Source organism: Rhinolophus sinicus, linkage group LG13 (assembly GCF_036562045.2).
Source record: "Rhinolophus sinicus isolate RSC01 linkage group LG13, ASM3656204v1, whole genome shotgun sequence".
Taxonomy (NCBI): domain Eukaryota; kingdom Metazoa; phylum Chordata; class Mammalia; order Chiroptera; family Rhinolophidae; genus Rhinolophus; species Rhinolophus sinicus.
Window position 1 is genome coordinate 14,280,408 of NC_133762.1, and position 12,359 is coordinate 14,292,766.

At 45.0% G+C, this 12,359-nt stretch overlaps 1 protein-coding gene across 2 annotated transcripts in view; it reads left to right on the top strand.

Moving 5' to 3' along the window:
* Positions 1–12,359, top strand: part of EFL1 (elongation factor like GTPase 1) — a 75,459-nt gene that overhangs the window by 34,356 nt on the left and 28,744 nt on the right. For both annotated transcript variants that reach the window (XM_074318272.1, XM_074318273.1), the window contains exon 16: positions 10,992–11,123. In XM_074318272.1, coding sequence (XP_074174373.1) covers positions 10,992–11,123 — 132 coding nt within the window. The remainder of the gene's footprint in view (positions 1–10,991; positions 11,124–12,359) is intronic.

Below are 12,359 nucleotides of genomic sequence, written 5' to 3' on the forward strand. Positions count from 1 at the left end.
GAGACCGTTTAAGAGATGATTTTGTTTTCCAGATAATGCATTTACCACCCTGATAGGGCATTGGATCGGAAAACCCGCTGCTTTCATATGCCCCTGAAGGCTTTTCCCGCTGCCTGAGCGTATTCGGAAGTGTACACCGGAGCCCATACCAGGAGCCGGTTCCTTAGTGTAGAATACTAACTCACGTAGTTCGCAGCAGGGTCAGCGCCAGCGTGGACTGCAGCTTCTGGGCTTCGGGTGTAGGGCTTCTCCAGATGATTGGTCAAATGGACCCCTGAAGGGGATTGAGGTGCCTCTTGCAGGGAACTCCTAAGGAACGAGAAACCAGACATGGCAGAGAAATCCAATAGCTAAGTGTTGGTCTCCAGAGGGAGGATTGGTGTGATGCCTGTCACTTGATTTGCCTTTTGGCCCAGTCTCGTTGCTCCCATGACCGAGACCTTTGAGGCAAGAGTAACACCTGGAGGAGATGACCCCTGTAAGACATTGGGTGCAATCAGTGTCTTCCACCTTCCGACAGGGTCGAGTTTGTGGAAGCATTTCCCCTACTTCAGAGAGTCCTGCAGAGTTTCAGCACCACAACTACACCTGTTGTGCCCATTAGGAACAGACGCAGAGAAGGTGACAGATTCCAAACAAGGCCACGTGGCAACTGGTGGAGACAGAGCCCGTGGGCTTGGTGACTGTTAATCCAGCTTCACTTGGAGGCACAGGCTGGGGAGCCTTGAGCCGTGAGTGGTCTGCCTTAGTCTGTTTTAGGAAGGCTGCTTTACAGGCGCTCCAGCGGCATTTCTGCTGTGTGTTCTTTAAAGAGCAGTTCTTTAGTTTGCAACAGGCGTCACTAGGCATAGAGCTTGTTAAAAAATTAGCAGGACACTGGTGGTTTGAGAAAACACACTCCATGCCCCAGTGGAGTGAAGGAAGTTCTCCTGATGTCCCCTCATGGGTCTCCTATTTGGGACCAGTTGGAAGTGACCATCTGACCTCGCAGTACTTCTGGGGTCTATGCCCAGAGACTCACATACACGGGCCGCCATTGACCGTGTTATGGACACAATTTAACACGACTTTCATATTATTTTGCTGGCCTCCTCTTTCCAGCACTTTCCTCTGTTTGTCTTAGAGCTGAAGGAACGTTTCCCAGGATGTGAGCTGAGATGATTTTACTAATGTGAGGGTTGGATTTCAGCAGTGGTAGCTGGTGACAGTGGAAGGAGACACTTGGAAATATTTTGGGGAATGCGTTGGATGTTGTTTATAAATAAAGGCAGCAGAAAAGTATGTGATGTTTGCTGGGGATTGTTTTATTTTCCTGAAAAGTGAAACAGACCCCAAACCAAGAAACCCTTTTGAGCATCTTCCAGTGGAGATTTAGAAGGGCCAACCTCTGAGTGAACTGCAGCGTCAGGATCCAGAGGGTCTGGGAGGAGGCTGGCTGCGTCCGTATCAGCAGGGGAAGTGATTTGCTCAAGGACAGACGTGCTCAGAAGAATCAGGGTAAGAATGTTTCAGTGAAAGACACATATTTCGTTAATCATCAGATGACAGTGGACAGAAAGATACAAGGAGACAAACCATGTACTCTTTTTTTTGCTGCCAGTACTTTTTTAAGGGTCTGAAATGGTTTATCTTTATTATTTGCAGTTAATGCCATCTCTAAAAGATTCTGATGCCCTTTAAATACCCATGTGATTTGGATCAAATAACATTTTTAAGCACACTTTTACTGTTGCACAACAGGCGTATGGAAAAGTATACAAATCTTAAATCATAGTTTCTTGGTAGATTTCCATAAACTGAACATACGCCAGTGTCACTAGCATCCAGATCCAGAAACAGAACTTTCCCAGCATTCCAGAAGCCAGGGGTGCTTCCAGGCGCTGCTGCGTGCACCCCCTGCGCCTAAGGGCAGCGACGCTCCTGGCTCCTAACATCGCAGTTAATTGTACATGTTGTTAAGTTTTGTATAAGCTGAATCATGGAGAATGTACTCTTGTGTTGGGCTTCTGTTGTTCAACGTTCTAGTTGTGAAATTCATCCGTGTCACTGCACAGGGTTGTGACTACTTCATTCTCATTGCTGATTGTGTCACTGCCACAATCCATCCACTCTTCCGTTGGTGGACGTGGAGTTTTATGTTCAGTATTTGGCTATTACGAATATTGTTGCCTTGAATATTCTTGTATCTCTCTTTTGCTGAGTATTTGTACATGTTTCTGTGGAACGGCGAGTGTTGTATCACAGGGTAGGTGTGTGTTCAAGCTTAGGGAAAGGACGGTGTGCTCCCACCAGGAGGGGCTGAAATCTCCACTTCTCCGTAAACACTGGTTTTTGTTTTCATTCGAGCTACTCTGGTGTGTATGGAGTGGTATCTTATGTGGTTTCCCTGATGTCGACTGACGTTAAGCTCCTTTCCATTAGAGTTTAGTGACTGCTGATTTTCACTCATTTATGAAATGCCGGTTAAGTCTTTGCCCTCTTTTCTCTGCCTTTTTTGTATTGATTTGTAGGCATTCTTTATATATTCTCCATAAAAGCCCCTGGTTGGATATGTTTATTGCAGATATCTTCTCCTCTCTGAGGTACCTTCCTGTTCTCTAATGGGGTATTTGATGAACAGCAGTTCTTAATTTTACTGTAGTGTAATATTTATCCTTTTTTTGTTGTTGTTCATGCTTTTTGTGTCCTGTTGAAAGAAGCTGCTTGCTGCAAAGTCATGGATAAGTCCCATGCTGCTGTTCTGTAAGCGTTTCTGCTTTACTTAGGAGATTCAGACCTGTGATCCATCTGAAATTGGTTTTCGCAAGTGGTGTGAGGCGGGAGTCCAGACTGTTCTGTGCAGTGTGAACACGTCGACTTAGAATCACTGTCAACTGCAGTGTCTCGTTACCTTTGCCACACGCTCGTTTATGGAGTTGACATTCACTTGGTTCTGTTAATGGTGGCTCTTTAAAAAACTCAAACAGTTCTTGTGCCTGTGTCTCATAAGTTTTCATGGTAAAGATGACAGTATTTTTATTTTAAAATATAATATCAACACTAACACAATTATAATTTCTAATTTTAGTTGTATTTCTTTTAATTATTGTTTGTATAATTTTGCCTACATAGTGTTTTCTATTCTGCTTTATCTGTGTCTAAATAGTTTTCAAAATTCAATTTACTCGTGGCTGTACGGTACTGTGTTGACAGGTGTACCTTGTGTGATTGGCCAGTCCTCTGTTGCTAGCATTTAGGATGTTGTTAGTGAGGAAAACTGCTACCTTGTAGAAATGCGTTGATCTGTTATTTTATAAAAGGGAAGCAAATGAGAATGGATTTACCAATTTGGGGCCCCCTCTCTGGTTAGCGTCTCATTAATCCAGCCTCCCGGTACAGATCCCTTTGTCCTTCATGAAGGGGTTTGGGTGCTTTACAATGGCAGCACTAACCAACTGTGCTTTCGTAATACAACGTGAAGACCTGCCACTCCTGGAATGTAAAGCCTCAGTAATGTTCACAGTGATATTAGCATGGAAAACCCAGCCTGGAGTCTTACTCTTATTTCATTGATCAGAGCAGTGAGCAGTCCGCAGTAACAAAACTGCTTTGGAAGCTGCTGCTTCTTACGGGGAAGGAAGGCGTGCTCTGGGAAAAGTATTGGCTTGAATTAAAATGACCTATGTTTGCTTAAAATTCAGTTCCCATTCTAATGTTGTTACTTTTTCCCGTTAAAAATTATATTTCTTCAGTAGGTACTAGTAGCAAGTAAACTATCTGTGCCTAGTAACTGTGTCACGTCCGGATGCAGACACATGGTCAGAGCGTCAAAAATCTCAAGCCCTGAGGCTCGGGATAGGAAGGCATTAGCAGCAGCAATGTGACTCAGTTGTCAGAGAGCCTTCGGAGCCCGTTCAGTAACAAACGGCGAGAAGGGGGAAGTGGGTCTTGGTGGGCTTCCTCTCTGTGTCCTGCGCGGTGCCGTGCTCAGCACAGACAGGTAAGCATCAGTGCGTGGTCCACATTGGGTGCCGTAAACCGAGAAAAGCACAGGGATTACGTAGAATATTTCTTCAACTGTTTTGAGTCCTACTTTCAAATGAATCACACTATGTTAGACTCTAAGGTTCTGTAGGGCCCTCCAATTTCCGTAATTCCTGAATTGACTTTGAGGAAAAACTGACCATTGGAAAAGTGTTTGTTATCGATGGTGAAGGACACAGGGGTGGCATCAGGTGACGCAGGCCCAGGGTGGCCTGGGAGTGGATCAGGCGATTAGGGTCTCCCTGTGGCTGTAAGACTGAACAGGGCCTTCAGTCTAGGGCGGTCAGCTGCTCACTCTCAGGACCTCGGTTCACCCCAAGAAGCATTCCAGCTCCCTATCAGGTGGGAACCCAAGACTCCCTCTGCGGGCACCAGGCACCAGGGAGATCCAAGTCTGGCAGTTCAGAGGTGACGGCACAGCTTCAGTTACGAAATTGATTAATGCAAATGGAGTGCGTTTACAGCAGAATCCCAGGGTTTACTGCTGAGTGGTCATTCAAACAATGCAAGCATTCAAGGTACAGAAGCCACAGAAAGGCCGGTGGTTTTCTTTTGTTAACCTCTGGTTTAAAAAAGTTTTTTTTATAATCATAGAAGTAGTGTATAATGAACATCCACTTAAAAATGAACTTGAAAGACAAAATAAATTTATCCACCGACCTAATTTCAGAAACATCAATACAAGACCTTACCTGTGATATCAAGGATAAATTCAAGGAAGGGAAGTAATTTACAGTAAAAGCAAATCCATCGCCGTATGTAAATGTCCCAGTTTGATTACACTGGCTGGCAGCCACGTGGATGTGACAGCTGCAGACGCGGTTTGATGCAGACGTGTAGCGCTGATGGCTGGTAGTAAATAGAACAGCTCATTTTTCAGAACAAAGTTCCTGAAAATTCAGTGTATATTAAACTGTGCAAAAACTGCTTCCTTATAAAAATGGAGGGAGTTGGATTTAAGGCAGGTCATTACAAACATGTTTGTCCAGCAGAATCCTCAAAAGCCGTGCAACTTGGGGAAATTCTTTGTGTGGGACATTTCCACACACTGCAAGGCCCTTGTCCCTGGGCCTGCCCACGAAACGCAAGTAGGGGACCCCATCCAGAAATGCCGCCCCCCCCCCTCCAGGTACCAAATGCTGTTTACTGAATAGGCCCTCCTTTCTGCTACTGATGCCCCTTTGTCATTTCCGTGTGGGCTCTTCATTCATTTCCATTGGTCTGCTGTCAAACAGATCACCATCACTACACTGCCTATGCTTTGTTTTTCTTAAGTTGCTATTTTCTCAAGAAAAGAGTTACGGACTGACTCTTGCTGTTTTTCTTTAATCTCCCCATAGCTAAGAGAACTAACTCATAGTTTGAAGTGACATTCTCCAGTTTCCCTATTCATCAGGTTTTTCTTAGTTTTCTTTCTTTGATCGTTGCAATCAGGATCTTCTGTGTCCTTGTGATGAAGTCATTTCATCCAGAAGTGACTCTGCTTCCTGGAACTATGTCGAGTTTAAAGGTAGAAGAAATCAGGTTATAAGTTCCTGGTTATCTAAAGCCATACCTCTCTCTTTTTTTCATTTTGTATCTTACATTTTCAGCATTGTTTTAAACTATACAAGGCATTTTATGCTTCCTATGTGTTAAACTTTGTATGTTTCCCATTTATTTAAATCCTTTGAGTTGGAATGCACAGCTTGAAGGAGCATCCCTTAAAATGATGTGTTACTATGTACAATATGAATTTAGGTCAGTGAGAAGAGAAGGCTACAAAGTTCATAGATGGATCTGATTGCGAGTATGAATTTGTGCCTCAGAGTAGTTATTACGTCCTTCTTTACAGTTTACTAGGTAACAGTAGATATTAAAATGTACATATCTAGTAGTAAAACAGCTACCTCGGTGACTATTCCCCCCATGGCCACCACGGCACTCACTGAGTGTGTGCTCTGTGATTGTCCTACAGTAACCCTGGACTACATGTATTCCTTGTGTGCTGTGTATGTGGAAACTAAAACTTGGGAGAGGTGAGGTAGCTGGCGTAAGGTCAGAGCTGCAATTATATTCAGGGTCCTCAGGTGCCAAATGGAATGTCACAAGAATGCATGCTGACTAAAGAAACGGCATGATGGCAGTTGCAGGATCCCAGGGAAGTGGAAATGAGTGGGATAGAAATGTCTTCTCCGTCATGCGTTGTACTCCGCAGTGGCTCGCTTCTCACTTGGGCCTGCGGGGTGCGGTTTCCCCACCTCCACACCCTCCTCCGGCAACATGTGCAGAGATGACGCGCTGCTCCTGTACGGAGGCTTCTCTGGTTAAAGTCTGTAACTTTCAGTGTCTCTCCACATGAACAAGCCATGTGCTTTTTTCGTTGTAACTTTTATCACGTCATATGACGATTGCCTCGTTATCCCCTTTGTCCCACTGCAGATATAAGCTCTGAGGACAGAACTGTGCTCATGTTCACGTGTTCATTGAAGACACTTTATGAAATGCCTGTGCCTCCAGACTGAATCACGGGAAAACTAATAGAAAGTTGAATCAATATTGATCAGTTATTTGAAAGCATGACTTTCTAAGTTTTTAAGCTTAGACACCAAATAGAAAAGGCTCAGAAAGGTACTAGAGTGGAAAAATAGTGACGAGATAAAAATGGAAAGTATACTCCGGAGGAAACTGATAGGAAGCAGAATATTATTGTGTAAAGAACTAATACAAATGATAGGAAAAAAATATAAACCTAAAAGAGTAGAGCAATGCTTTGAACAAGTAATCCTCTGCTTACTTTTCTAAGTCGGAAATCTGGATTTTATCCTTCTTTCTTCCTTGTCCCATCTTCCCAGCTCCTAATAGCCACCAAGACTTGCCAGCTCCCCCTCAGTTGTCGCTCATTCATCTACGTCCCTCCACACCTGTGGCCTTCAGAGTAAAGTCTAAGCGTAGCGTGATACTCAAGTCCCTTAATAATCTCTATGTTACCTTCAGCCTCGTGTTTTTCCAGCCCCTCATGTGTGCTCTGTGCCCTAGGTTTTCTGAACGACTTGCCATTTCCTGGAGGTTCCCAGGACACTCCAGGGCTTTTATATGCTGTGTGCCTGGCCTGTAGTTCCCTTCCCCTCCATTACACGACTAACTCCTGTCAGTTCTTCACATCTATTTCGGTTCTAATAGAAGAAATGATTTTTAAATATTTTAATTGATTAACTACGTGCTACCTCCTTCCCCCGGACTAGCTTGTGTAGCTCCTTTCTGTCTTGGTGTGACACCCAGCCACAACCAGAAGACTCCTTGAACTGCCTGCCTGCCCGCCCTTGGTTCGCTTTGAAATACAAACTAGGCAGCATTCAGGTGCGCTGCTCTGCTTCCAGGCCCAGGATGGAATTTCTTCCACTGTTTTAGTCCGAGACCTCCCGGCTGTGCAATTCCCTTGGTGAGAGCCAGGCTTTGTGGACTCAGTCTGTTCCTGCAGGAATGGAGGTGCTCTGGCTTCCCCATGATCCTTCCTTGGGGCAGAAATGGAGACCCTGTAATGACACACAGTTACAAGTCTTGTCTGGTCCAGGACACAGAAGGGCAAGTTGCTGCCTATTCTTGCGTAGACAAAGATAGCAAGCCCACACATTTCTAAAACAAATTTTTTTGATTCTTTAAGTATAATTTTTGCATTTACTATGGTCTGTCTTCTGACAAAAGGGCCCCAGATCTTGATGTAACTTGCTTAAGCACTATTATTAGCTGTTATGAGTTCCATCTGTCCCTCTGAGGAGGAAAAAAAAAAACCTGACATAGTGATGTCATGGTTGCAAGACTTTTCCCTGGAGCCTCCTATAACACCAAGAAGCCAAAGGGCAGTTGATTAATGGACTTGTTTAGCAAGCGTGCTGGACAGACGTGACCAATCCTCTGAAAACCTTAGCTAAGCAATCCTGGTCTGCTTTGGAGATGCCAGCCACGCAGGCTTGGAAAAGGCCTGTTTTAGATTTAGGTGCCTACCTGCCTACCTAACTGGCGAGAGTTAGAAAGTGCGTGGATCCTGAGACCCATTGTAGTGGAGTCAGAGCCGAGTCTGAGTTTCGGTGAAAGATACAGAATAAGGACATACAATTAGGCGTAGAGGACGTGGACTTCAGTATCCAAAGACAGAAGATCCTAGAGCACGTGGTCTTCGCAAACCAAGGGTCCTAGATTCCCACCACCTTTGTTCCACTCGTCTGAATCCTCGTGTCCCTACCGAGGGAGTGGCCGGAGGCTCTGTAGATGCCCCTGATACATGCCGTCGTTTCCTGGGAAGGTTTAAAGGGAGTCACTAACTCAGGCTGTTGAACAAGTGAAGTGGAACAGGTTGGTGGTCTTGGATGTAATAATGGTAAAGCTGGTTTGAAATAAAGCTTTGGTGATCAGGAGACCATATTCTGCTAGAGCGTTCACATATTCCCCCACAGAGCTTTTCATTCCAGTAATGTTTTTGTACCGACAGTGACAGCACACTTGACGAATCCAAACTTGCCGAAGACAGTAATGTGTTCTCCGTCCACACCGCCAGCGGGCTTGTCCCCAGGAAGCAGTGTGAGAATTCAGCAATGATTTCACCATCCCCCTGCCTGCCAGGATGACCGCATCCCAGATTGATTCAACCTGTGCACCAGGGAGACTAGGAAAGAGTCAGCAGAAGGCATCCATCTCGCAGGCCCCACACAATTTTTTTAGTCTCCTCTCATAAAAGGTGACACGTGAAAGATGCTCCTTAAAGGGAAACATTACAGAGAGCTGGGAAAACATTTTGGCCTGGTAGTGTTTGCAGATGCTGATGTTTGACTAAGAAGCATTTGAAGGGTGCGGTCCACAGCCTGGCAAGCGCCTGTGTGTACCGGTTGGAAGAACTCAGCATTTACTGGGTGTTGTCATCTAATCTCCAGTGTGTGTGCTGGAGTTCACACCCTTGTGTATCAGAATGTACTCGTGTAAGAGAAGAGTCACGGTGAGAGAGGACTTGGGTCATTTATCTGTAGTCAGACAGCAGTTACTGGTGTTTGTGTAAAAACGAGCTAGAATTCTTGGCGTTTCATAAATTGCTGTCACACTCATATTCCTGTTCTCTCTTTCTCTCTCTCTCTCTCATTTAAGCTATGTGCCCTTTTTTGATAAACATTTAAAAAAAAACATACACCCTCTTTAATTCTTGAAACAAATCAATGCCATGCTAATTTCGGATTTTTTCCCCCTGAACTATCACTTCTAGAAAGTCTGAAATGGTGCCCTTGAGGGAATATGTCCTTCACCCCCCAATCCCAAGTTAAATGCCATAGAAAATGTACTTTATATGAAGGAGTTATTCCTCCTTAATTGTTACAATTCTTACTTAGGCAACCAAATTGAAAGTGAAAGGATAAAAAATGATATGGACATTATGTATAATATATAAATCACGTGTGCCAATAGAGGAGTGAGAGAAGGGAAATAGTGACGACATTAGAACTGTGGCTATGGGTATGCTGTTCTTTTTTTGTTTTCAAAGTTGTACTTGATAGTATTTTAAAAACAAAAACTTTGTTTTAAGCTGTTTTGGGTAAATATCAAGTTATACACTTAATTATTATCTGATAGTGTATCAAGAAACTCTCAAAGTGATTTTTAAATCATTGTATTGTGATGCACTCAAAAAAATCTTAATGGTCTCTTTGCTGAATTTTAAAATTGTATTTAAAATAAGTAAAAACGGTGACATGTAGTAGGTAGTGAGTTTTTTACTGTCTTTGGAGCATCGCTTTTCCCATAAATTCTTAAATCTTGACTAGGAAACTGTAGTCTTGGCTTTTATTATTTTGGGGGGAATTATAATCAGGTTCACAAATCCGGGCGTATCTGAGTAGCAAGAATAGGTTTGGTCATTTGAACAGCAAAATGTAAACCAGAAGTTCAAAGAGACCGTGTTCAGAATATCCTGACCATCTGCAGCCTGAATCCCTGGTGATATGGAGGGAGAGACCAGCTTTATCTTTTCATTGAAACCATGTGCTGTGTGTGCAGGAAGGAAATGCATGCTGGTCAGAGGTCAGAAGCAGGATGGATGAAGTTTGCAAGAGAATATTTATTGTGGGGTTTTCCTAAACCCCTGGCTTCATGGGAGATGCTAGTTCAGGTAGACTCAGTGGAAACGTGGGCAGACCTGGACGTGTTGCACCATGGTACCAGTGGAGGACGTTAACAAGAAGCTGTGGCCAGGTGTGACCTCTGTGTGCTAGACCAAGAGGGAATGGGAAACTCACAGCGTGACCAGTCAGTACACTGGGGCACAGGGACTGAGTTTAGTACCTCGGAAACGTCAGTCTGAAGAGGGCCTCCTGCACACGAAAGGTGCGGTAATCAGAAGGTCTGGAAACTATATATGAGCTGAACAGTTCAAGGAGCTAATGCTGTAGAGAAAGGTTGAAAGGATCTGACAAATGCCTTCAAAATCCACAGAGTAACTGGTAAAAGCAGAAGTATGTTTTCAGTGGACCTTTGGAGAACTGAACTAAGAATGTGTAGAGAAGGGGGAAACAGGTTTTAGCATAACGTGAAAAAGATTTTCCCACAGTTGGAGCTACCCCTTCATGTAGTGAGATGGTGGATTCTGGATGCGTTCAGGTGGAGGTGTTGGCGGGAAGGGGGGGGGGGCATACCATGTGGTCAGCTAAAAAGAATCCTCCAAACCGCCTTCCAGGCTTGCATGTCAGAAGCCTCTGCTTCCGCTCCCCTCCACTGGGCTGAAGGTTCGGTTGTGTGGCATCCCATCACCCCTGTTCCTTTACATCCATTTGTCAACTGAAGGCAGCAAAGTTGTCTCCTTTCCTTAATTGTATCTGAGCCCACGATGCACAAGTAGAATGCCCCTTGGCTGCTAGGACATGTAGACTGGGTTGGTGCTATTGTTTTTCTAACGTAAGGTCAGGATCTCTCACGTTTTGTTGACCCGGTGGATCTTTTCCTCCCTGCAGGAATAGGGGGACTTCAAGACTTCGTGCTGAAATCTGCAACGCTGTGTAGCCTGCCATCCTGCCCACCATTCATACCGCTCAACTTTGAAGCCACCCCGATTGTGAGGGTCGCTGTTGAACCAAAACACCCAAGTAAGATGACTTGTTTTGAAAAGCAGGGGATGTTCCTGACACTGTTTAAGTGCATACAGTTAAGACTTGCTTCCTCACGATTTGCTTCCGCAGCATACTGTGCATTTTCATGCAGGAATAGAAGAGGAGCCAGGGGGATCTACAGACCACCGACTCTTCAAAGGGAACCTACCCTCTGTCGTAGGAGCATGGCGTGGTTAGGCACCTTTGCTCTCCAGCCAGCCTGTGTCCTTGAGGCAGAGAGACAGGTTATCTCTGCATCCCCAGAACGCTGGCACAGGTGGTGCATGGGCAAAGCTCACGTTCTGTGGGGCTGGTTCTTAGAATCCTATGTCACGCTCCCTGGTTTAGAATCCACGGTCTGCCCCTTCCCTCCAGGTTTGCTAGGTTATCTGGACACTGAGCATTTCCTGTCTGGTTAGACAGATGGTGCGCTTAGACATTTCCTCCTGGCCATGTGACACGCACATGCCAGACCATGTAGTCACTGTCCTTGTCTTTGGTTTATTCCGTTTGCCTGGCGAGGCATCATTAACTCGGGTCTTTCATTTCCGTGCCTGTCGCTAACCCCTTATTCCCTGCGACTTTGCTGTCCCCAGTGCTTCCTGGTGGTCAGTGAAGGAGCCAGAGGACAGATGTGTACGTGCTAGTTTTCTGTTGGAGGGTGTAACAACAGCCTCATTCCCTCCTCTCCACCCAGAGCCGTGGCCTTCTGAAAGCCTGTCTCTGGTTCTAAGCCATACTTGTATCCTTAGCCATTGAGGACCCCTGGGCCCGGCAGCTGGTCCTTCCAGGACTGTGCCTCTGACTTTGGGGCTCAGTCCTAGTAAACGGCCCACTGTGTCTTGGGCCTCAGAGACCGGCATTCCTCTGGGCAGCCAGCGCACAGACAGCACTCCGTGGCCGCGTGGACTCGCCCCATTCTCCGTCATGCCTGCTTCCTCCCTGGGGGCCCTTCGTGGCTTCTTTTATTCTACTTGCTGGGCTGGCTCTGGCCATTGTCAGCTGCCTCCAGCACTAAAGCATGTTCAGTACAGGAAAGCTCAGTTTAATTCAAGCTGTGCCATTTGAGTCTGGCAACTATGGTTTCTTCTTAGGTGTTTCTCGTGTTTATATCTTATTTCTCACTTAATTCTTTTCCATTTGGATCTAAAATTTTAAAATAGGGATTAAAGAAATAGTTGATAATTTAAGCCGTAATGTTCTAATAGAAATTCATAATTGTTGAAGTCTGTT